Here is a 24,259-nt window from a genome sequence, read left to right on the forward strand (position 1 = left end):
CCTGGCACCGCTTACCACATGAGGGTCCCCTCTTGGTGCGGGGCTGCCTTGGATGGATGATTGACAACCAACACCCCAGCAGCAGGCTCCTGCCTCTGGGACCTTGGGGCTGCTTGTTGATTACTTGTGCTGATGGGCAGTTTATCTTAGTTCCTCCTCCATTGAGGATGTGGTCTTCCCAGACGTTTCTGGACTCCGAGGGGGAAGCAGTATTGACCCCTGATGCTCTGTGGACCCTGTGATGGATGGGACTAGAGCTAGATGGGTGATTTGAGGTTCTGGGTCTCAGATCTGCAAAGATGGGCTTCTGGGTCCTCCCCAGGAATGGTGCGGCCTCAGAGCAGAGTGGAGATGGGCTGAGGCCCCTGTACCTCTTGGCCGAGTGGCTGCAGGTGGGATCTGGGGCCAGCATGTGGCATGGACCTTCACTCCGAGCAGGAAATGGTTCCAATCTCAGTCTTCATCTCTGACCAGCTGTCCCCCTGCCCACCAGGACAGCAGGCAGGATTCCAGCCTTCCGACCTGGTGTTCACCCCCAGCTGCAAGAGGAAGCAGTTCTTGGCCTCTTCCCCCAGGGAGGTCCTTCCTGGACACATGGGGGTGTCTGGATAAGCTGCCTGCTAAGTGTGATCTAAGCCTGGACAGCAGACCTGTCCTTTCCCCTTGGAGCTGGCTCACGGAGCCCTGGGCTTGGGCTGGGCCAGGACTCTAGGCCCCGCCCACCTGCCAACATACCCCTTCCCAGTGTTCACCCTCCACAGAGGCCTCAGAGAGCTGCTGCCACTGGGAGGTGCCTGCCCTGTCTCCTCTCACCCTGTGCCCCTTCCCCGAGTTGGGTGACTGCAGAGCCACCAGGGCAGGTGGCATCTGGACGAGAGTTTGCAGGAGACCCTTGTCCACACAGCAAGCCACCAGTGGCCAGAGGAGAAACAAAGGCCACTCAGGGTAGAGGCTGAGAAGCTGCCACCATGTCTCCAGCCTTCTGCCCCTTGTCCCCGCAGGCTGCAGTGTGCATGCCGGCACAACACATGTGGGGGCTCCTGTGACCGCTGCTGCCCTGGCTTCAACCAGCAGCCATGGAGGCCGGCCACCTCTGACAGTGCCAACGAGTGCCAGTGTGAGTGTCCATGCACACGCGCTACCAACACTGTGATCCAAGGGACGTGTCCCTGGGACCTATCACCTTGGGGGCATGCTGACCACAGGTCCTCTCCTCTAGCCTGTAACTGCCACGGCCATGCCCATGACTGCTATTATGACCCTGAGGTGGACAGGCGCAATGCCAGCCAGAACCAGGACAACGCGTACCAGGGTGGGGGTGTCTGTATCGACTGCCAGGTAGGCCAGGGGAGAGGGCCGTGGGGGTCCCCGAGGTGGGGCGGGGCGGGGACAGGTGGGGCAGGGGGAGGGCCGTGGGGTTGCCCAAGGTGGGGCTGGGATGCCAGGTGGGCCAGGGGAGAGGGCTGTGGGGCTCCCCGAGGTGGGACGGGGACAGGTGGGCTGGGGGGAGGGCCGTGGGGCTGCCCGAGGTGGGGCTCCCTGAGGAGGGGTGTGGACAGGCCTGGACTCAGCAGCCCTGCACCCCCAGCACCACACCACCGGCATCAACTGTGAACGCTGCCTGCCCGGCTTTTACCGCTCCCCGGACCACCCTCTGGACTCGCCCCATGTCTGCCGCCGTGAGTGGGGTGTCTCAGGCCCTGGTTCTGCCCAGGAGGGGTCTCAGCTCTCTGTGTCCCTAGGCCCTCACCCCCGGAAGGCCTGTGCACAGCTCCCACCCCAGTGGCCAGGTTGGGGAGGGAGACTCCTGGAGTCTGGGCTGGACCTCACCCGCCCCTTGCCCTGCCCCTCCCAGGCTGCAACTGCGAGTCTGCCTTCACTGACGGGACCTGTGAGGACCTGACTGGCCGCTGCTACTGCCGGCCGAACTTCACAGGGGAGCAGTGTGATGCATGTGCCAAGGGCTTCACAGACTTCCCGCACTGCTACCGTGAGCTGGCCAGGGCCGTCCCACATGGCTGCCTGCAGGACCCTGGGGCGGGGTGGGGCCCCTGGGCTGCTGGGGCCAGAGGGTTCCTCCAGCCGGGGCTGACACCTGGTGCTTCTTCCCTCAGCCGTGCCCGCCTCCCCCAGTGACACAGGGGAGCAGGTGCTACCAGCTGGACAGATCGTGAGTAAGTGTCCCAAGGGCCTCAGGACCCCTCTTAGTGGGCAGGAAGGGGCCACGGGCCGGCACTCCCTCCACCTAGGCCCTGCAAGAAAGACGGGTTTTTATGTCTCCTCTCTTTTATTTCTTTCTGTGCAAATAACGTGAAATAATAATAATAATAATAAAACCTGCAGAAACTGGATAAGGTTGGAGGGACCCCCACTGACCTTGGCCTTGACCTTGTGCAGGGCGCTGGGTGTTTCCCACCCACAGACCCTGCTTTCCCAGTCTGTGCGGTGTGGACAGAGGGGCGCTTCCTCCACCAGTTCCGAGTTGTGGAAAGCGTGGGCTCTTGCCTTTCCTGTTTTTTTTTTTTTTTACATTTATTTCATTTTTATTTATTTGTTTATTTATGTTTGTATGGTGTTGGGGATCGAACCACTGAGCCCCAGCCCCAGCCCTCCTTTCCTGTTTTAATGCTGTGGATGAGCATCCGGGCGCCCAGAACTCAGCGCCATGTCTTGATGGGTCCGGTCCTGGGAGGGTGCTCTAGCTCACCAGGCTTATATGCTGTCCACTAGTGGCGCTGGCTGTGGGCACAGCTGCTGGCTGGAGCCCGCCGTGCCCCTGGCAGCCCTACTGCAAAAACACCTTCCCGAGCCCAGGGCTTCCTTCCTGCCTTGGTGTTGGTGAAGTCTAGGTTGATGGCGTGTCCTGGTCCAGTTTTTCTCTGGTGACAAGAGGTGGGGCCACGGTGTTTGATGGTGGGCGGGTCTGAGGTTTGCTCCTGTGGTGTCTCGGGGCTTTTTTTTTTTTTTTTTTGCTGTCCTGGGGACGGAGCCACGTCTTCAGCCCCTTAGGTGTCTTTATCTTGAGACAGGGTCAGTGGAATTGCCAGGCTTCCTGGATCTCGCCCCCTCCTGCCTCAGCCTCCCAGCAGCAGGGTCACAGGTGTGGCTGCACGCGTGCCCTGGGCTCCTGGCTGTCTCTGACTTGTCAGGTCCATGGCCGCCCCTGAGCCCTCGCCTTTCTCGGGGCCCTGGTTTTAATGGTTCGTTGGTACGGCTCCCCCTGCATGTTGCCGATCCTCCCGCCCCGTGTGTTTTTCTCCCAGATACCTGCCTCTTCTGAGTGTTGTGCTGAATCCCCACATTTTGGGTGCACCTGCCAATGTTGCTCTTGGTCTCTGGGTTGCTTGCTTTGGGATGCACCTGCTCCCCGAGTCCAGATACTCTCTCCTATCTTGGGGTTCTCGATAGCTTTCTTTTTTATATGGTGATGCTCAGAGTCTCATCAATAGCGTGAACCGGGGTCCACCAACTTTGAACGGCAGCGAGGTCTTGGACTTGGAGGGCCACCAGCCTCTGAAGGTTGCCCAGCTCTGCTTCTCTGGGTTGCTTCCAACCACAGATCTTTTGGGAACAAGTGGGCTGGGCTGCCTTCCAATGAAACTGTATTTACAAAAGCAGGCGAGGCCCCTGCACTGGGCTCTCCGGCCCCTGCTGGAACAGTCGAAAGCCCTCCTTGCGCCCAGGCCCGGGCGAGGCTCAGTAACTGCCGGTGGTGTCCAGCATCCCACTTCTCTTGTGTCCATTGTCCAGTGGATTACGTCAGGGTCTTTCCTGATGTGGACCCCAAGTGCATTTCTTGCCCACACCCACAATGAGACCTTCTGCTTTTGCCCATGTGCTGCCTTGTTCTGGTTTTGAGAACCACTTGGGAACACTCCACGCCTTTCAATGCTGCAAATCCATTTTCAAAACCACAGGAGTGGTCCATCCATTGAGAGGGGAGCTGGGCACAGCGGCACTGACCTGTCGCCCCAGCTCTGTGGAGGGGCGACAGGAAAGAGGGTCACCTGAGCCCGGGAGTTCAGGGCCAAGCTGGGCAACATGGTGAGACCCACATGTTAAAAAAAAATAGACAAACACGGAAAACTTGATAGAAATCACCCATAAAACTACCTAGTGCTGGCACCTGCTTCCCACTGAGATCTTAGAGCAGGTTTTAATTTTCCTGCAGTCGCTGTATGTATTAATTTAGTTTTCTACCTCGTCTCACATCTTTTGGTCACTTATAATTCCTTGGAAAACTGTTTATTTCATTTGGAATTTTAATTATGGTATAAAAGTTAGGCATAGCATTTTGTTGTGGTTTTAGAATTTCCTCTCAATCTTATTATTGTCTGTTCTTTCTTTGCCTTGTTGATCAGACCTAACCAAGGTCGCTTTCTAATAAAACTGGAAATAACTGACTTTTTTTTTTAAAGAGAGACAGAGAGAGAGAGAATTTTTAAAAAATATTTATTTTTAGTTCTCGGCGGACACAACATCTTTGTTGGTATGTGGTGCTGAGGATCGAACCCGGGCCGCACGTATGCCAGGCGAGCGCGCTACCGCTTGAGCCACATCCCCAGCCCAACTTAGACGTTTTTAATTAACTTTAAAATCCAGTTCCTTCTGTCTACTGTCTTTTGACTTGTTACTGTTTTGTATGTCTGTTTGCTTTGTGGCCCTGGGGGCTGGACCCAGGGTGCTCTACCACTGAGCCACATCTCCAGACCTCTGTGAATTTCGAGACAGAATCTCACTGAGTTGCCAGGCTGACCTCCAACTTGACCTCTTAAGCCTTCCAGGTAGCTGGGGTGACACAGGTGATGCATGGCCTCTGGTCCTGGCTTTGGTGGCTGTGCTGGCAGAGCCCCTGTCAGTGGGCTGGGACGCCCTGCCCCGCTGTCGAGCCATCCGGCCAGGACTGTTGGTAGAGCTGGGTGAGACCCTGGCTGAAGCTTGGTCTGCAGCCTTGGCTCGGTGGGTCTGCTGGGCCGTGTCCGTAAGCGCTGGCCATGACTCCTGGTGGTGAGATCTCCTGTCCCTTCTTGCTGTGGCTTCCTCCTGGTTTTCTGCATGATGGTCAGATCAGGCTCATGATGTCTTGGCACTGGAGAGTTCTCTGTGCCCACCTGGAATACGGCCCCCTCTGGGCTGTTCTGTGGACCTTGGTGGAGATGAGCCCCCGATGGGTGCTGGCTCCACGGGTTGGGCAGGCTGGCCAAGCTCACGTGAATCCACTGGCCCGACCCGGGTGGTCTCTTTGAGCTGGTTCGTTCTGATAGTGAACTCAGACTCTCTGTGGCTACGACTCCGCAGAACTCTCCTCACAGTCTCCGCTTATTTGCCACTTCATACCGCCCCTGGGAGCTTCTGCTTCTTTATCTCCTGGCTGCTGTGTGTGTTCTCATCACGTACCCACCCTCTCTGTCCCTGCCGGTCCCGTGGCCTTGCATCCTGCTGGGGCTGATGCTTGCCTTGATCCGGTCCTCACCTCCTCCGTGTCAGCGTCAGCCCATCCCCTTCCCACCTGGTCGGGTGTCCCACCTGCCCGAGTCCCTGGCTCTCTTGCTGTTCACCTAAGGAAGGGGACTCGCCTGGCACAGCGATGCCCTTAACAAAACGTGTTTTGGTTTTGGATTCTGTGATGCTGCTGTGTTGGGGCGCCCTGCTCCCCGCGGGTTTGCAGGTTCTCTATTCTGGTCCGACAAGTGGTCACCCTTAAGCCTTTATTTCTGTCAGCAACAAACACTAGATGGCATGCATACTGGACACGGTGGCCACGCCTGTCGTCCCAGCGACTAGGGAGGTGAGGCAGGAGGACCAAGTTCCAGGCCAGCCTCAGCAGCTTAGCTAGAGCCTCTCTTGAGGGGCTAGAAAGGGCCAGGGGTGCAGCTCAGTGGCAGAGTGCCCTGGCTCAGTCTCCGGTGGTGGAAGGAACAAGAAGCCCTGGTATCAAGGGCCACGGCTGCGTGGCTCAGAGCAGGGTGCTCTTGCCCTTCTCCCAGCTCCCAGAGTTGTTAACAACGAGGCCCCGCGTCCTCCGTGTGGGTCAGTTCTGTGTTCGCGGGCTCTGGGTCGAGGTGGCCCTGGGCTCTGTGCCGCGAGGCCAGCGTGGCGCCGTGAACTTGCCCTGATCCCCGCGCAGCTCCCCTGTTCAGGGTTCCCTCCTTGAGTTTCCGGTTCTGGTGGGGAGACTGGCCCTCTGGGGCCGCCTCTGAGCATCACGACTCCTCTAGACTGTGACTGCAGTGCCGCAGGGACCCAGGGCAACGCCTGCCGGAAGGACCCGCGGGTGGGACGCTGCGTGTGCAAGCCCAACTTCCAGGGAGCCCACTGTGAGCTCTGCGCCCCTGGGTTCTACGGCCCAGGCTGCCAGCGTGAGTCCCTGGGGGTCCCTCACTGAGCACTGAGCAGGGGTGGGTCATTTCCGGCTGCCCTTTCACGGCCACCCTTCCCTGCAGCCTGCCAGTGCTCCAGCCCTGGAGTGGCCGATGGCTTCTGCGACCCTGACTCAGGCCAGTGCAGGTGCCGTGTGGGTTTTGAGGGGGCCCGATGTGATCGCTGTGCCCCTGGCTACTCCCACTTCCCTCTGTGCCAATGTGAGTGACACTCTCCAGGGGGCAGGGGTGGGCAGGGCACACCTGGCCAGCTCAGGTTCCCCTGTGACACACCCTGCTCCGCAGTGTGTGGCTGCAGCGCTGTGGGGACCTTGCCTGAAGGCTGCGACGAGGCTGGTCACTGCCCTTGCCGGCCTGGGTTTGATGGCCCTCATTGTGACCGCTGTCAGCTGGGCCACCACAGTTACCCCGACTGCCATGGTGAGCAGAGGGCCTGGGCAGGAAGGGGCCAGGTTGCCACATAGTGCCAAGGCCTGACCCCACTGTACCCCTGCAGCTTGCACCTGTGACCCCCGGGGGGCCCTGGACCAGCACTGTGGGGCGAGTGGTCTGTGCCGCTGCCGCCCCGGCTACATGGGCGCCACTTGCCAGGAGTGCAGCCCCGGCTTCCATGGCTTCCCCGCCTGCACTCGTGAGTGTCTGGGGAATGAGCAGGGCGGGGCGGCAGGCTGTGCCATGCCTCCTCATGCCCATGCCTGCCCTGGTCCACAGCCTGCCACTGCTCGCCCGACGGCTCCCTGCACACAGCCTGCGACCCCCGGAGTGGGCAGTGCAGCTGCAGGCCCCGTGTGACTGGGCTGCAGTGTGACACGTGTGTGGCTGGCGCCTACAACTTCCCCTCCTGCGAAGGTAACTGGCAGTGGGCAGAGGCCTGTCTGTAGGTGTGTCTCAGTCACCGTCTGCGCCTCCCTGTGCTGTGTCCGTGGCGGTGCCCCGTGCACAGTGGGGGTGTGGGCACGGGGCCAGGTCTGTGCTGTGTGGGCGACTCCTTTGAGCTTTGTGTGGCCCGTGCATGTGTTCTGACGTGCACGCCCACACGTCCTCACGGGTCGCAGGTGAGTTCCAGTGTCCAAGTCCTGGGGAGGCTCTTACATGTGCTCACAGGCACATGCTGTGGGTGGGCACCACCCTCCCTGCTGACCCCGCCCACGTCTCCACGCCCCTGGTAGCCACAGAGGCATGCCTGCTGGCTCCTGTGAGGACATGGCTCTTGGCCGGGCCTGGGTGGCCTGTGGCTCAGTGTACACACTGAGCATTGACCAGGCTTGGGTTTTTCTTCCTAGCTGGCTCCTGTCACCCTGCTGGCCTGGCCCCTGCTGACCCCACCCTTCCTGAGGTGAGCCCAGGTCTGCCTGTGCTGGGAGAAGGTGGGGGGCCAGGCCAGGCTGAAAGTCCCAAACTCAGTGAGACCATAGCTCCCCACTCTCCTGCTGGTGCTTTGCACCCATTCCAGGTGCCTGTGGGCCTAGGCAAGGTCAAGGGAGGGGCCCAGCCCCCACCGTAGTCAGGGCTCCAGGACGGAGGGTGGGAAGAGGGTGGGCCTGTTCTGATCTGCGGGGTTGGTCTCTCCCAGGCACAGACCGCCTGCACGTGCCGGGCTCACGTGGAGGGACCCAGCTGTGACCGCTGCAAACCTGGGTTCTGGGGGCTGAGCCCTACCAACCCTGAGGGCTGCACCCGTGAGTCTGTCCTGGAGGGAGGAAGGGGGGCTGGGGATGGGGCGTGGAGCCTGGGCCCTCCTGTCCCCATGGCCCTCAGGCCCGCTCTGCCCTCCCCAGGCTGCAGCTGTGACCCCAGGGGCACCCTGGGTGGAGTTGTCGAGTGCCAGCTGGTAAGTCTGAAGACCAAGGTGTTGGGGTGCAGCAGGTGGGTTGGCACCTTCCCCAGCCTGGTCCCACTGTCTCTCGTGGCCCCAGGGCAGCGGTCAGTGCTCCTGCAAGCCCCACGTGTGCGGCCAGAGCTGTGCAGCCTGCAAGGACGGCTTCTTCAGGCTGGATCGGGCCGACTACTTTGGCTGCCGCAGTGAGTGCCCATTATTGGTCTCTCAGACCACATCCCTGTCCTCTCTCAGTTCACACTAAGGCCCAGGGAGGGGCAAAGGGGTCAGGGACCCTAGCTGGGGCCTGAACACAGTGAGGCCCCCATGTTGGACTAGCATTGCTGGCCAGGACCGTGCTGGGGGCAGACTCAAAGAGGAGCCCTTTCCCCCACATGTGGCCTATGCCCCGACCTGCAGCTTAGAAGGCGTTAATCCACCCAGGGACCCTGAGCCTGGCTTCAGGAGCCCCAGGCAGCACCTAAGTGGCTTCTCAGCCTGGTTGCTCGGTGCCGAGGGTATGAAGACCAGGGTTCTGCCTGTGGTGTCCAGAGTGGGTCCTGGGCTGGGGCTGTGGGGGACCCCAAAGCTGGGTGGAGACGGTGCCCTCTGACCCCACCTCTTGCTATCACAGGCTGCCGGTGTGACGTTGGTGGTGCACTGGGCCAGGGCTGTGAGCCGAGGACGGGCACCTGCCGGTGCCGCCCCAACACCCAGGGCCTTACCTGCAGCGAGTGGGTGCCCAGGCCACCTGGGCTGTGGGTGGGAGGCGGCTCGTCCCGGGCTCCTCTGTGTCCCTCACCCACACGACACAGGCCCCTGGGGTCAGCTGTCCCTGGGGATCTGGTTGGTTGTGCTGAGCCTGCACACTCAGATACCTGTGTCGTGGCCAGGCCAGCAAGGGACCACTACCTGCCCGACCTGCTCCACCTGCGGCAGGAACTGGAGGACGCAGCCACACCCGAGGGCCACGCTGTGCGTTTCGGCTTCAACCCCCTGGAGTTTGAGAGCTTCAGCTGGAGGGGCTACGCACACATGACGGCCATCCAGGTAGGGCCATGCTGTCCCTCCCGGGCTTGGCAGAGGAGCAGAGCCAGCCATGTGCCTGTGTGGCAGGCAGATGGGGCAGCCCCTCAGCCACAGGTGTGGCCAGGAGGTGATGCTGCTATTCCACACCCCCATAGCCCCAGGATCGTGGCCAGGCTGAACGTGACCTCCCCTGACCTCTTCCTTCGAGGCCCATGAGTGTGAGCGGGCGGGTCTCTGTGCATGGAGGGCATCCCACCCCCAGCCCCCCCAGCCCGCCTCCCCAGCCCCCCTCCTCCTCCATCTCCTCCTTCCCCTCCTCCTCCTCCCTTCCTCCTCCATCTCCTCCTCTTCCTCCTCCATCATCTTCCTCTCCTCCTTCCCCTCCTCCTCCTCCTCCCTCCATCTATCTTTTCCTCCTTCCCCTCCTCCTCCTCCTCTTCCTCCTCCTCCTCCTTCCTCCTCCTCCTCCATCTCTTCCTCCTCCTCCTCCTCCTCCATCTTCTCCTCCTCCTCCATCTCCTCCTCCTCCATCTCCTCCTCCTCCATCTCCTCCTCCTCCTCCATCTCCTCCTCCTCCTCCTCCTCCTCCTCCTCCATCTCCTCCTCCATCTCCTCCTCCTCCTCCATCTCCTCCTCCTCCTCCTCCTCCATCTCCTCCTCCTCCTCCTCCATCTCCTCCTCCATCTCCTCCTCCTCCTCCATCTCCTCCTCCTCCTCCATCTCCTCCTCCTCCATCTCCTCCTCCTCCTCCATCTCCTCCTCCTCCTCCATCTCCTCCTCCTCCTCCATCTCCTCCTCCTCCTCCATCTCCTCCTCCTCCTCCTCCTCCTCCTCCTCCATCTCCTCCTCCTCCTCCTCCTCCATCTCCTCCTCCTCCTCCATCTCCTCCTCCTCCTCCATCTCCTCCTCCTCCTCCTCCTCCATCTCCTCCTCCTCCTCCTCCTCCATCTCCTCCTCCTCCATCTCCTCCTCCTCCTCCATCTCCTCCTCCTCCTCCTCCTCCTCCTCCATCTCCTCCTCCTCCTCCTCCTCCTCCATCTCCTCCTCCTCCTCCTCCTCCTCCATCTCCTCCTCCTCCTCCTCCTCCTCCTCCTCCTCTGTCTACATGGGGGAGGGGTGGGCCCAGCTGCCCTGCACCATGGCGGGTACAACCTGGGTTGTCTTCTCCAGGCACAGAGCAGAGCCAGCTTGTGACCTTCTTGCCCAGCACTGAGCCCTCTTTCGTCACTGTGCCCCAAAGGGGGCTCGGGGAGCCCTTTGTGCTGAACCCTGGCATCTGGACCCTGCTGGTGGAGGCTGAAGGGGTGCTTCTGGTGAGGTGGGGGCTGTGGCAGGGAAAGGGGTGGGTCCTGGGCCAAGGAGCCTCTCGCCCACTCCTGCCTCCACCAGGACTACGTGGCCCTGCTGCCAAGCGCCTACTATGAGGCGGCCCTCCTGCAGCTGCGTGTGACCGAGGCCTGCACCCACCGCCCCTCTGCTCAGCACTCTGGCGAGAAGTGAGGGCCCCCATGGGACTGGGGTGGGGGCTGCCCAGACCCGCCTGGTGGACCTGGTGTAGACCTCAGCCTCTTCCCCTGCAGCTGCCTCCTTCATGCCTACCTCCCTCTGGACGGCTTCCCCTCGGCTGCTGGGCTGGACGCCCTGTGTCGTCTTGACAACAGCCTGCCCCGGCCCTGCCCCAGGGAGCAGCTCAGCCCTTCGCACCCGCCACTGGCCGCCTGCCTGGGCAGTGATGTGCGTGTCTGGGGCCCGCAGGGGGTGGGCACCAGAAGACCTTAGCCTCGGGTACAGGTCCTGTCTTAGTGGCAGGATGCAGGTGCAGGGCAGTGGAGCAGACATGCACAACCACTGCCTGGTCCGGGGAAGCCGTGGCTCCTGCTGAATGGGAGCTCCCCCAGCCTCCCCCCCCGCCAGGCCTGGGTCAGTGTCTGCCCCCAGCTGCCCCAGCACTGGCACCTGGCTATGATCAGCAGGCCCCCAAGACAGAAGTGGGAAACAGGGACTGTGAGCCTCTGGCCATGCTGTCCTCCCCCAGGTGGATGTCCAGCTTCAAATAGTGGTGCCGCGGCCAGGCCGCTATGTCCTGGTGGTGGAGTATGCCAATGAGGACGCCCGCCAGGAGGTGGGCGTGGCTGTGCACAGCCCCCAGCAGGCCCCCCAGCAGGGCACACTCACCGTCCACCCCTGCCCATACAGGTGGGCCGGGAGCAGGGTCGGGCTGGGCTGCGGGCTCTGCCAGATCTGCCCACCCGCTGACCACCCCTCTCCCCCAGCACCCTGTGCCGCGGCCCTGCTTTGGACACTCAGCACCACTTGGCGACCTTCCTGCTGGACTCAGAGGCCAGCGTCCGGCTCACAGCTGAGCAGGCACACTTCTTCCTGGTAAGGGCCCCCTTGGCCCCTGGGCACTAAGGAGCCCAAGATAAGGGGTGGGGGTGCCGCCAAGGAGCCAGAGGGCCTAAGGCACCAGGAGCCCTCCTTTCCTGTCCAGGGCGAGGTCCTGTGCAGGGCAGGGTGCACTCCTGCGGGGTGGGTGGGTGGTGGGCTTCACCAGCACCGGGCGCGGCCACCCTGCCTCCCTCCGCCCACAGCACAGCGTGAGCCTGGTGCCCCTGGGGGACTTCAGCATGGAGCTCGTGGAGCCGCGGGTGCGCTGCGTGAGCAGCCACGGCACCTTTGGCCCCGGCAGGTAGTGGGGTGACCAGGGATGGGAGGCCGGCAGGGACCCGTGGCTGGGACGCTGGACTCACCCATGGTGCCTCCCCAGTGCCGCCTGTCTGCCCTCCCGCTTCCCGAAGCCGCCGCAGCCCATTGTCCTCAGGGACTGCCAGGTGCTGCCCCTGCCTCCCGGCCTCCCCCTGACCCACTCCCAGGAGTTGACTCCCGGGGCGCCCCCAGCGGGACCCCAGCCTCGGCCCCCCACTGCTGTGGACCCCGACGCAGAACCCACCTGGCTGCGCCACCCCCAGGTGAGGGCCCAGGCTGGGCCGTGGCCCCTGAGGGACGGAGGTGAGGGTCAGGACTGCACGCCCGGCCCTGACTCGGGCCACCCAGGCTGTCCCCTCACTGGAGCTCCCCCGCAGGGCACTGTGGTCTTCACCACCCAGGTGCCCACCCTGGGCCGCTACGCCTTCCTGCTGCACAGCTACCAGCCGGCCCACCCCACCTTCCCCGTGGAGGTGCTCATCAACGGGGGCCGCCTCTGGCAGGGTGAGTGCCAAGGACAGCTCACGGGCGACATGGCCAGCCGGGCGCACCACGGGGCAGGTTGACACATCCATGTCCTGCTGTCAGTTCTCAAACCAGGTGCTCCAGGGCCTCTGGGTGGCAGCCCCACCTGTCACCTCTCCCCTGGAAGGTCTGGTTCCCATGTCAGATTCCCTGGCTGGCTCTGTCACACCTGGAGGGACCTGCTCCTCGGGTCCATGTGCCTCGTCCCGAGGGCTGTGAGGTGGAGCCCTCAATGTCACAGTGCACTCTCCAGCATTGGCCTTGTCCTGGCGTCTCCTCCCCTGGTGTCCCCATAGTGCCCAGGGCCCACGACAGGGGCGTCAGCACTGACACTGCCTTCCCACTGTAGGCCACGCCAACGCCAGCTTCTGCCCCCATGGTTACGGCTGCCGCACGCTGGTGCTGTGTGAGGGCCAGGCCGTGCTGGACGTGACTGACCCTGAGCTCACTGTGACCGTGCGTGTGCCCGAGGGCCGGTGGCTCTGGCTGGTGAGTCCCAGGACTAGTATCCTGCTCAGGGACTAGCCAGGGCTCAGCCCAGGTGTGTCTCCTACCTGCTGTAGCCCCCAACCCCAGGTGCCAGGTGGGGTAGCCCTTGTCTCTGGAGACCACCACATGAGGCCAGAGGGGCCCTGGGAGTTGAGACAGTGTCCGACTGTCCGTTGAGCTTCTGCTGGTCAGAGTGGCCTTCCCAGAGAAGCCCAGCCTAGACCATGGGGAAGGGAGAAGAAGAATGAGTGAAGAGCCAGGCACGAGACCCTCTGCCCTCTGCCTCTGTCTCTGCACACTCCCCAGAGGTGTGCAACCTGGCCACCTTCCTCCAGAGTGGCCAGGACAGACTGGGCTGCCCGCCTCAGGGGCGACCCCTTGCATACTTCGGCTGCAGGCTCGGCCACACTCCCCCAGCCCGACCCTCAGCTGGGCTCATGGGAGGGAAGGTGACCAGGCCTCTGCCCTAGGATTACATTCTGGTGGTCCCTGCGGAGGTCTACAGCTCCAGCTACCTCCGAGAGGAGCCCCTGGACAAGTCCTATGACTTCATCAGCCACTGTGCGGCCCACGGCTACCACATCAGGTGGGGCAGCACCACGGTCCAGGGTGGGGTCCGGGGTGGGGTCCAGGCTGGGAGCTGTCCTCACCACCTGTCCCCCAATTTAGCCCCAGCAGCTCATCCCTGTTCTGCCGAAATGCCGCCGCCTCCCTCTCCCTCTTCTACAATAACGGGGCCCGGCCTTGTGGCTGCCATGAGGTGGGAGCCACAGGCCCCTCGTGTGAGCGCTTTGGGGGCCAGTGTCCCTGCCGGGCCCATGTTATTGGCCGCGACTGCTCCCGCTGTGCCACTGGCTACTGGGGCTTCCCCAACTGCAGACGTGAGTACCATGGTGCTCAGGAGACCGGCCGCTGTGAGCACTGGACCCCGAGGGGCACTTGCTGGTGGAGTAGGGTGTGCTCGAGAACGTGGGCAGATGGTCAGCAAAGGTTCTGGGGCTGTCTGTGGGCCTCCGGCAGACAGCGTCCTGCCCACGGGTGCCCCTTGCAGGGTTGTCCAGAAGGCTCCAGGGACTGGCAGGTGGCCTGCAGCCCCCGGCCCTGGACGTGGACTCGAGGCAGTTCCTGTGTCAGAGAAGCTGTCCTGGGTACAGGGGCCCAGCAGGGCAGGACTGGCATGGTCCTGAGGACGGCAGGTGGGCCTGAGTAGGGCAGAGGGCTCAGCCACTTGTGTCCCCCTGCAGCCTGTGACTGTGGTACCCGCCTGTGTGATGAGCACACAGGCCAGTGCATCTGCCCCCCACGCACGGTGCCCCCCGACTGCCTGGTCTGCCAGCCCCAGACCTTCGGCTGCCACCCCCTGGTGGGCTGTGAGGAGTGCAACTGCTCAGGGCCCGGCGTCCAGGAGCTCACCGACCCCACCTGTGATGTGGACAGTGGACAGTGCAGGTGAGCTGGGAGGGCCCTGGCCTTGGGCAGTCCTGGGCCAGGAGTGACACTCACCCTTACCAGTGAGGCCGGCGTACCCTGCCCCCCCAGCTCTGGGGGACACTGTCCAGACGGGGACCCTATGAGCTCTTGCACATGGGCAGGGTGGAGGAGGCTCAGCTGCTTCTGCCCACCGGCAGGTGCAGACCCAACGTGGCCGGGCGCCGCTGTGACTCCTGTGCCCCCGGCTTCCACGGCTACCCCCGCTGCCTCCCCTGCCAGTGTCACGAGGCAGGCACGGCACCCAGCATCTGTGACCCCATCACAGGCCACTGCCACTGCAAGGTGAGCAGCCACCAGGCCCCTGTCCTGCACCTCTTGGCCGAGATGCTGTCCTCGGCAACATTCTTGGGTGCTTAGAGCTCCCTGGAAGTTTTGTGGGTGGGGGGGTGACGGTGACCCTGGGGCCAGGACGACTGTTGCCTCCTCCTCTTCCCCAGGAGAATGTGCAGGGCCCACGGTGTGACCAGTGTCGCCTCGGAACCTTCTCCCTGGAGGCTGCCAACCCCAAGGGCTGCACCCGCTGCTTCTGCTTTGGGGCCACAGAGAGCTGCAGGAGCTCCGTCCATGCCCGCCACGAGGTACCACCTGGGGACCAGGACCGAGGCTGCCACCTCCTTGGGGAGGGCATACGTCCCTCCCCAGGGGGACTGGAAAGCAGGGTGGGGCCACACAGTGGGCATCCACCTTGGGTGACCCACCGTGTGCCCACAGTTTGTGGACATGGAGGGCTGGACACTGCTGAGCAGTGACCGGCAGGTGGTGCCCCATGAGTGGCGGGCAGCGTCGGAGCTGCTCCATGCAGACCTGAGGCGTGTGGACGACACCTTCCCTGAGCTGTATTGGCAGGCGCCCCGCTCCTACCTGGGGGACCGGGTGAGCAGAGGCACTGGGCCAGGGGGAGGGCAAGTCAAGGGTGGCCGTTTCCTCTGGAGGCCTGGGAGGGGGTGGTGAGGTGTTGTCCAAGGATGCCCCCCCTTGGTGAGGGGCACCTGAATGCTGGCCTGCTGCAAGAGAGGAAGCCAGCAAGGGGCCAGCCCATGGCAGGGCTGCTGTGAGAGTGTACCTGGCCCAGCCTCAGGACCACTCGCCAGTCTGTGGCCAGGGTCTAGTCAGGCGGTCCCCTCTGTCCTGCCACCAGGTGTCGTCCTATGGTGGGACCCTCCGCTATGAACTGCACTCAGAGACCCAGCGCGGTGACGTCTTCATCCCCACAGAGAGCCGGCCAGATGTGGTGCTGCAGGTAATGACATGGTGGACATGCCAGGTGAGCAGGAGGGTGGGCACCAGCTGCTGGCCCTGACCCAGCCCATGTGTCTCCAGGGCAACCAGATGAGCATCATGTTCCTAGAGCCGGCGTACCCCGCACCGGGCCATGTTCATCGAGGGCAGCTGCAGCTGGTGGAGGTGGGTGGCGCTGGCCTGAGACCCAGCACGGCACAGCGGGCCCAGGGCCACTGCACCCACTCTCTAATGCAGAAGGCCCCAGAGCAGGTGGCTGGGCAGCCAGGCTTCTTTCCCGGTCACTCATGTGACACTGTCTTGCTGCTCCCTGGTTGTGACGGTGATGGGCTTCCCACCCTCAGTGGCCAGCCGGCTCCCTCCTTGTTTCCTCTAAGGCTCCATGTGATGGACAGCCCTCTTTAGTGCCCCAAGTGGACCCATTTTTCATGTGCAGTTGATGTTTTGGTGTCCTGTTGAAGGGGACAGAGGGAGGTCAGGAAGGCCTGGCCTGCGTCCTGTTCTAGAAGCGCAGCCCTTCCCTGCACCTGAGCGCCTGGTGTACCTGGAGTGGCCTGGTGTGTGCTGTGAGGGAGGGTCCAGTGTTGGTTCTGCAGAGTGCGTCCTGTGCAACCTCCTCCTTCCTGTCCCTGTAACTCGTGTGCGTCTATCCCGTCACGAGGGTCTACCCTAGGCTCTGCCCACTGGGTGTGGCCCACTGAGGTCCTTTCTCGGTGCTGCAGGGAAACTTTCGACACCTGGAGACCCACAGCGCTGTGTCCCGGGAAGAGCTCATGATGGTGCTGGCGGGCCTAGAGCAGCTACAGATCCGTGCCCTCTTCTCACAGACCTCCTCGGCCATCTCCCTGGGTAGGGTGGTGCTGGAGGTGGCCAGCGAGGCAGGCAGAGGGCCTCCGGCCAGCAGTGTAGAGCTGTGCATGTGCCCAGCCAACTACCGTGGGGACTCGTGCCAGGTAGGCTCTGGGGGTGGCTGCCCCTGCACACACCTCCCCCTGAGCATTCTCCCTGTCTGTCCCCACGCTGCCTGCTGGCCCCTGTGCCTGCCCGTGGTCAGCTGTTCTCCCCGCTGTCCACGCCCCTGCACACAGCTGCTGTTGATGTGTTCTCTGCACGCTGCCCCCGCCAGCCGTCCACCCTGCGTCACGTACCACCTGTCCTGCCCCATATCTTAGCCACTCCTCTCACCTGTCCTAAGTGGCACCTGCCCCTTCAGGGGCTGATGTCTGGACACTCCCTGGAAAGAGATACTCTGTGTGGAGGGGCTGGTCACCAGCCCCAGTGCCCCGCTATCCCTGAGCCGGTGCCTCTGCCTGGCTCTGGGGTGCTCATGGGTCTGGGGACCAGCGCCACACACTTGCCCTGCCTCTAGCTGCCCAGGCCAGCCTCTGACCCCGTGGTGCCCATGCTGTGCTGGCAGCCTCCCTGCCCGCCCTGCTCCCTCGCCCATTTCCAATGCCCCCTGCACTCCCCCAGGAATGTGCCCCCGGCTACTACCGGGACATCAAAGGCCTCTTTCTGGGCCGCTGTGTGCCCTGTCAGTGCCACGGCCATTCAGACCGCTGCCTCCCTGGCTCTGGCATCTGTGTGGTGAGTAGGCCAGGGAGAGGGGCTTCCACTGAGGGCCCAGAGGGCAGAGGGGAGGACCCTGAGCCTTTGGGACAAACAGTCCAGGGAGGAGGGCCTGGGGCCTCCACTGTGCCGACTGTCCCCTTTGCCCTAGGGCTGCCAGCACAACACCGAGGGGGACCGCTGTGAGCGCTGCCAGGCTGGCTTTGTGCGCAGCAGCTCAGGGGACCCCACAGCCCCCTGTGTCAGCTGCCCCTGCCCCCTGGCAGTACCTTCCAACAAGTAAGTGCCCAGCACTCCCCCTAAGACCCCCCGCCTGGCTCCTGCAGTCCCTCCAGAACCCCGTGTCTCCCTGGTGAGGCTCATGCTGCCTCCTGGAGGCCCAGGGCAGAGGGTGGGCCCCTGAGGTAGGGCTGCTCCCAGGGCGGAGGGGCAGGCACATGGTGAGCGACTGATATCCTTACAGCTTCGCGGAGGGCTGTGTCCTGCGAGGTGGCCGCACCCAGTGCCTCTGCAGACCTGGTTATGCTGGAGCCTCCTGCGAGCGGTGAGCTGGGGGTGGGCCACATGTAGACCAGGCTGCTCCTGGGGGGCCGCGGACACTGACCAGCCCCCCATCCCTAGATGCGCACCTGGCTTCTTCGGGAACCCTCTGGTGCTGGGCAGCGTGTGCCAGCCCTGTGATTGCAGTGGCAACGGTGACCCCAACGTGATTGTCAGCGACTGCGACCCCCTGACTGGGGCCTGCCGCGGCTGCCTGCACCACACCACAGGGCCCCGCTGCGAGCGCTGTGCCCCGGGATTCTACGGCAACGCCCTGCTGCCTGGCAACTGCACCCGTAGGCCCGGGGTGGGGACGCGGGGTGTACGGGGGGCAGGCTGCAGCTGGCACTGAGCCCCCTGGGCTGGCAGGGTCCCTTCCACCTCGTGGGCAGGCCCCTCTCACGGTCAGCTTCACGGTCAGTCCCCACAGTTCCCCTGCATCCAGGGAGGGCGGCCTGGGCAGGGCTCAAGGAGGAGGGCCAGGTCAGACAGCGAGCTGGTGGCCGTGGGTTCTGAGCAGCCTGGGCCGGTCGGCAGAGTGGCGATGGGCATAAGGCCTGGGGGTGGGGCCAGGGCAGCTGTCACAGCCACCCTTCCGCAGGGTGTGACTGCTCCCCCTGTGGGACCGAGACCTGTGATCCCCAGAGTGGGCGCTGCCTCTGCAAGACAGGTGTGGCTGGGCAGCGCTGTGACCGCTGTCAGGTACTGCTGCTGGGAGCCGGGAGCTCAGGGCTGGAGGCGGGTATTGAGGGCATGCAGGGCTGTGACCACAGCCTGTGCCCACAGGAAGGACACTTTGGCTTTGAGGGCTGTGGGGGCTGCCAGCCTTGTGCCTGTGGACCAGCTGCAGAGAGCTCCAAGTGTCACCCCCAGACAGGACAGTGCCAGTGCCAACCCGGGGCCGGGGGACTCCAGTGCCGCGAGTGTGCCCCTGGTCACTGGGGGCATCCAGAGCAGGGCTGCAGGCGTGAGTATGGCCAGGGGCCAGTGGAGGGCATATGAATGGCCAACACCCTGAAGTCAGGGAGCCCTGTTCACCTTGATCTCTCCACAGGCTGCCAGTGCCCAGAGGGACACTGTGACCTGCACACAGGCCGCTGCACCTGTCCCCCAGGGCTCAGTGGGGAGCGCTGTGACACCTGCGGCCAGCAGCACCAGGTGCCCGTGCCTGGCGGGCCCGGGGGCCATGGCGTCCACTGCGAAGGTGTGTCCCACCCTGCACCTCTGCCCTGTCTCTGTCCCACCCTGCAGTTCCGCCCAGCAGAGTGGGAGTCCCAACCTCATATGGACCTCGCCGTGCCAGGGACCCCATGCCCGTCCTTAGGTCTGCTGAGTCCTCCTGACCCCCAAGGTGGCCTTAATTGACCTGGGACCCCTACGACCTTGGATCCCTATTACCTGGACACCTCCTGCCCAGCTGAGACTCTCGTCCCAACTGACCCAAGGGGCACTGTCGTCACTGCCACTTCTCTGGCAGACCTTCTGGCTCCATGTTGACCTCTGACCCTGTCCCTAGCTCTGGTGCTGATCCCTTTCTCTGATGACCCCATGTCCTTGCCATAACCCCAGACCTCCCACCAATCCTGGGCCCCTGTATTGATCTTGTGACCCCTGGCTGACCCATGCACTCGTGCTGACCCCACGATCTCTGGCCCCTTGCTGCTACAGTGTGTGACCACTGCGTGGTCCTGCTCCTGGATGACTTGGAGCGGGCTGGCGCCCTCCTCCCCGCCCTCCGTGAGCAGCTCCAGGGTGTCAATGCCAGCTCAGTGGCCTGGGCCCGGCTGCACGGGCTGAACGCCTCCATCGTGGACCTACAGGTACCACACCACTCCAGAGCCCCTCCACGGCCCCTCCAGGGCCCCGCAGGGCAGGCACCCACTTCCTGCTCCCTACAGAGCCAGCTCCGGAGCCCACTGGGCCCCCGCCATGAGATGACACAGCAGCTGCAGGCCCTGGAGCAGCAGAGCACGCACCTTGGGCAGGATGTGCAGCAGCTGGGTGGCCAGGCAGGACCCCGGGAGACCCCTGGCCCAGTCCCCTGGGGGGCCCACCTCTTGGGGAGACTCTGGGAGCCTACAACACTTTGCCGCCCCAGGCCGTCCCCTGTGCCCCTGTCCAGCCCCGCCCCCTCCCCACAGCAGGGCTATGGGCTGAAGGACATGTCACCCACAGGCTGCAGGAGCCCGAGACTGGGCAGGCCAACTGCTGGGCACCACTGAGGCCACCCTCAGCCGGGTGCAGGTGCTGCTGGGGACCCTCCAGGCTGTGGACCACACCCTGAATGGTAGGCTGGAGCCCAGGCTGGCTGGCCAGGGCTGCCTCAGGGTGTGCGCCCTGGGTCTGCATCTGAGCCTGGCCTTGAAGTGCCGCGGGCAGACTGGAGGTGGGGAAATGGCACCTCTGGAGGGAACAGCGGAGTGTCAGGAGGTGGGCGAGGGGCTGACCTCACCCAGCCTCCCTGGAAGAACCTGGGTTGATAGTCACACTTGCAGACTGGTCACACGGGAGATCTGAGACTGGGAAGTAGCCCCTGAGCTCCCGACACAGGAGCTGCCCCAGCCAGAGGATGGAAAGGGGGTTTCAGCTGCAGCTGGTCAGTGACCAGGAGTCGGCTTTGACGAGGGGCAGCAAAGGCAGCTGAGGATGCAGGCTCAGCAGCTGTCGGGGTTACTGGGCAACAGGCCAGCCGCAGGACCTGACAGCCCCCTCCCTTGTAGAGTTGTCATCCCAGATGGGCCACCTGTCACCAGCCAATGCTTCAGTCCCGTCGGGTGAGCAGCTGCGCCAGACGCTGGCAGAGGTGGAACGGCTGCTCCAGGAGATGCGGGCACGTGACCTGGAGGCCCCCCGGGCAGTGGCAGAAACTGAGCTAGCTGAGGCCCAGAGGCGTAAGTGTGCTGGCCCCTGTCAGGCAGGACTGGGAAGGGGCAGGGACATGACCTGGGAGCCCGGCTGAGGTCAGTGGGGACTGGCACTAGGCAGGGACCAGGTGAGGACTAAGGGTCACGAAGGAAGCTGGCTTCCAGAGTGACCGTCCTCACACCCCTGTGTCGGCCAGTGCTGGCCCGCGTCCAGGATCAGCTGACCAGCCGCTGGGAGGAGAATCAGGCACTGGCTACACGCACCCGCAATCAGCTGGCCCAGCACGAGGCCAGCCTCATGGACCTGCGTGAGGCCCTGAACCGGGCAGTGGACACCACACGGGAGGCTGAAGAACTCAACAGCCACAACCTGGCACGCCTGGAGGAGGCCTTGGTGAGAATTTAGCCCTCTCCCCCTCCCCCCAGCAGCCCTCTCCCCCACACACGTCTTTTAATCCCATCCTCCCCCAACTTTTCCTTCAGCAACGGAAGCAGGAGCTGTCCCGGGACAATGCCACCCTGCAGGACACTCTGCAGGCTGCCAGGCACACCCTGGCCCGTGTCTCTGAGCTTCTGCACGGCATGGACCAGGCTGAGGAGGTTAGCACAGCTGTCCTCTTGGCCCTTCCTGCCCAGGCTCCTGTAGGGTTGCAGCCTGAGGCTAGTTTGGGGGCTCACTTGTATAGAGAGTGCGGCCCTTGGGCAGGTGGGCAGTGCATAGGTCTCAGGAGGGTCCCACTGAGCCCACCCCCACCCCTAGGACCTAGAGCACCTGGCTGCCAACCTGGATGGGGCCCGGACACCACTGTTGCAGAAGATACAGACTTTCTCCCCAGCGGGCAGCAAGGTGGACTTGGTGGAGGCTGCTGAGACCCACGCACAGCAGCTGGACCAGCTGGCCCACAACCTGTCCAGGTGCGTGGTCCCATGGGGAGAGCCCCAGTTTCACCTGGGGATGCAGCCAGATCTCCCTGGGGGAGCCAGGCCTCCCTCAGCCCACAGGAAATCAGGGTCCAGCCTGGCAGGAAGCAGCCGGAGAGGCAGAGGGTTCACTTAGATGCCCTTTGATCCCCCCTCCCCGACCAGCATCATCCTCGGTGTCAACCAGGACCGCTTCACCCAAAGGGCCGTGGAGGCCAGCAAGGCCTACAGCAGCATCCTGGAAGCTGTGCAGGCTGCGGAGGTGGCCGCGGGCCAGGCTCAACAGCAGGCGAGCCGTACGTGGGAGGTGCGTCCCCAGCCCTCCCCTCAGCTCAACCGGAGTCCCCGAGCCTGCCCACCTCCCCTGCAGTGTGGCCTGCACCTGTTCTTGTGCCTGCAGGTGGTGGTGCAGCAGGGCCTGGCAGCTCAAGCCCAACAGCTGCTGACCAACAGCAGTGCCCTGGAAGAGGCCGTCCGTGGGCAGCAGCAGAGGTTGGGCCTCAGTGAGTGCTGGGGTCTGATGCGGACCTCCAAACTCTTTAGAGCCCCTTGGCTTCTGGGCTGCGTCTATGTGGGGTTTGAGGTGGCTAGAGTGTGGCTCAGGGTGAGTGGGCTCTGCTCCACCTGTCCATGTCCACCTGAGGGCCCCACAAAGCCTGCTGTCCTCTGGGGTGTGCGTGGGCCAAGGAGGCGCAGCCAGAGAGGGTTGAAGCTGGGCCCCACGTCCGGGTGGCTGTCCACCTGGGTATGTGTGGCTTGGTCCTGGGGTCTTGGGGGAGGGCTCCCCAGTGCTGAGCTGCCTGTCCCACAGCACGGGTCACCCTGCAAGGTGCCAGGACCCAGCTCCACCATGTCCAGGCCAAGAAGGACCAGCTTGCAGCCCAGATCCAGGCCGCCCAGGCCATGTTGGCCGTGGACACAGGTACTGGGTCACTTGTCCTGCCGCTGCTCCCATCCCTTCATCGCCTTGGTGCCCAGGCAGGGGTGGATGCTGGGCATCGTGGGAAGGGCGTCCTGGGGGCTGGGAGCAGCCGGTCAGTCTATGAGCGCAGAGGCCAGAGTGGGGCCAGTGGGGCTGGAGCTGTGGGTCTGGCGAGGGCCTTGGAGGTGCAGTGGCCAGGTGGGATGGTGGAGGGCACGCGTCCTGGGTCGGGCGAGGCGGAGCCTGTTTTCAAGGGTACTGAGCTGCAGGGTGTGGGGACCAAGTCAAGCAGAGGGGCTTGGGAAAGCCGAGCCCAGAAAGTGCTCAGCCGGCTTCTGCCAAGCATGCCCTCTGCAGATGGGACTGCGGAGAAGATCAGCCATGCTAAGACTGTGGCCAGAGAAGCACAGGACACGGCTGCCCGTGTGCAGTCTCAGCTCAAGGACATGCAGAGGAACGTGGAACGGTGGCAGGGCCAGTTTGGGGGCCTGCAGGGCCAGGACCTGGGCCAGGTGGTGCTTGACACAGGCCGATCAGGTGAGCAGCAGTCCGTGGAGCTCCTGGGGTAGAGGGAGGAGAGCAAGACTCTCAGCCCTGCCCTTCCCCACAGTGTCCACCCTGGAGAAGACTCTGCCGCAGCTGCTGGCCAAGCTGGATGACCTGGAGAACCGTGGAGGGCACAACGCCAGCCTGGCTCTGTCTGCCAACATCGGCCGCGTGCGGGAGCTCATTGCCCAGGCCCGGGGTGCCGCCAGCAAGGTGGGTGGGAGTCCCAGGACCCGGCGGGTGGCCAGGAGACCAGGTGCTGACCACTGACTTTCCTGTTCCCACAGGTCAAGGTGCCCATGAAGTTCAATGGGCGCTCTTGGGTGCAACTGCGTGCCCCGCGGGACCTTGCTGACCTCGCCGCCTACACTGCGCTCAAGTTCTACCTGCAGGACTCGGAGCCAACACCGCCGCCCGGGCAGGATGCTGGGGACCACTTTGTGTTGTACATGGGCAGCCGCCAGGTACTGGGCAGGGGAGAGGGAGAGAGACTGGGCTGGGCATCAGGTTGGCAGTAGGCGGAGCATGGTCCCTGCCCCAACTGTCCTTCCACTGCCACCACAGGCCACTGGAGACTACATGGGCGTGTCCCTGCGCAACCAGAAGGTGCACTGGGTGTACCGGCTGGGGGAGGCCGGGCCTGCGACCCTCAGCGTGGAGCAGAGCATCGGGGAGCAGTTCGCAGCTGTCAGCATGGACAGGTGGGAGGCCCGCAGCGGGGCCAGGACCTCCACTGCCGTGCAGGCCCATTCTCACACTCACCTCTGTCCTCAGGACCCTCCAGTTTGGCCACATGTCTGTCACGGTGGAAAACCAGATGGTCCACGAGACCAAGGGGGACACCGAGGCCCCTGGGGCAGAAGGTCTGCTCAGCCTGCGGCCTGATGACTTTGTCTTCTATGTGGGAGGGTACCCCAGCAATTTCACGGTAAGCCCAGCCCAGGCTCAGGGAGCAAGCCAGCAGCTCTTGCTTTTCTTGCCCTGGGAAGTTCTTCTCAGTGTTTAGCCTCAATTCATCATACTATAGTCTGAGTTCCCATCAGTGTCTCCCAGTAGGGAGTTTCACTAACTGTGTGCTGTGCCTACAGCCCCCTGCACCTCTCCACTTCCCTGGTTACCGGGGCTGCATTGAGATGGACACTCTAAATGAGGAGGTGATCAGTCTCTATAACTTCGAGAGGACCTTTCTGCTCAACACAGCCGTGGACAAGCCGTGTGCCCG

At 63.5% G+C, this 24,259-nt stretch overlaps 1 protein-coding gene across 1 annotated transcript in view; it reads left to right on the top strand.

The window, feature by feature from the left end:
• Positions 1-24,259, top strand: part of LAMA5 (laminin subunit alpha 5) — a 44,311-nt gene that overhangs the window by 16,260 nt on the left and 3,792 nt on the right. The window contains 59 exon segments of the mRNA XM_081289208.1: positions 1,002-1,117; positions 1,220-1,338; positions 1,589-1,679; positions 1,856-1,990; positions 2,115-2,174; positions 6,219-6,359; positions 6,444-6,581; positions 6,666-6,800; positions 6,877-7,011; positions 7,092-7,229; positions 7,664-7,716; positions 7,954-8,059; positions 8,159-8,211; positions 8,297-8,402; positions 8,831-8,930; positions 9,090-9,246; positions 9,382-9,436; positions 9,439-9,492; positions 10,396-10,538; positions 10,615-10,721; positions 10,806-10,959; positions 11,261-11,421; positions 11,499-11,607; positions 11,817-11,914; positions 11,993-12,194; positions 12,309-12,435; positions 12,806-12,945; positions 13,416-13,531; positions 13,615-13,826; positions 14,190-14,394; positions 14,574-14,718; positions 14,874-15,014; positions 15,148-15,309; positions 15,575-15,676; positions 15,757-15,840; positions 16,398-16,628; positions 17,149-17,262; positions 17,396-17,523; positions 17,708-17,788; positions 17,866-18,080; positions 18,386-18,486; positions 18,571-18,751; positions 18,839-18,988; positions 19,453-19,604; positions 19,683-19,793; positions 19,960-20,071; positions 20,505-20,675; positions 20,846-21,042; positions 21,132-21,248; positions 21,409-21,563; positions 21,735-21,876; positions 21,970-22,072; positions 22,381-22,491; positions 22,849-23,028; positions 23,102-23,250; positions 23,325-23,501; positions 23,602-23,738; positions 23,812-23,965; positions 24,126-24,259. Of these exon segments, the coding sequence (XP_081145334.1) occupies positions 1,002-1,117; positions 1,220-1,338; positions 1,589-1,679; positions 1,856-1,990; positions 2,115-2,174; positions 6,219-6,359; positions 6,444-6,581; positions 6,666-6,800; positions 6,877-7,011; positions 7,092-7,229; positions 7,664-7,716; positions 7,954-8,059; positions 8,159-8,211; positions 8,297-8,402; positions 8,831-8,930; positions 9,090-9,246; positions 9,382-9,436; positions 9,439-9,492; positions 10,396-10,538; positions 10,615-10,721; positions 10,806-10,959; positions 11,261-11,421; positions 11,499-11,607; positions 11,817-11,914; positions 11,993-12,194; positions 12,309-12,435; positions 12,806-12,945; positions 13,416-13,531; positions 13,615-13,826; positions 14,190-14,394; positions 14,574-14,718; positions 14,874-15,014; positions 15,148-15,309; positions 15,575-15,676; positions 15,757-15,840; positions 16,398-16,628; positions 17,149-17,262; positions 17,396-17,523; positions 17,708-17,788; positions 17,866-18,080; positions 18,386-18,486; positions 18,571-18,751; positions 18,839-18,988; positions 19,453-19,604; positions 19,683-19,793; positions 19,960-20,071; positions 20,505-20,675; positions 20,846-21,042; positions 21,132-21,248; positions 21,409-21,563; positions 21,735-21,876; positions 21,970-22,072; positions 22,381-22,491; positions 22,849-23,028; positions 23,102-23,250; positions 23,325-23,501; positions 23,602-23,738; positions 23,812-23,965; positions 24,126-24,259 (7,803 nt within the window).

The sequence above is a fragment of the Spermophilus citellus genome (genome assembly GCF_964194105.1).
Source record: "Spermophilus citellus genome assembly, chromosome: 4".
NCBI classification, from domain to species: domain Eukaryota; kingdom Metazoa; phylum Chordata; class Mammalia; order Rodentia; family Sciuridae; genus Spermophilus; species Spermophilus citellus.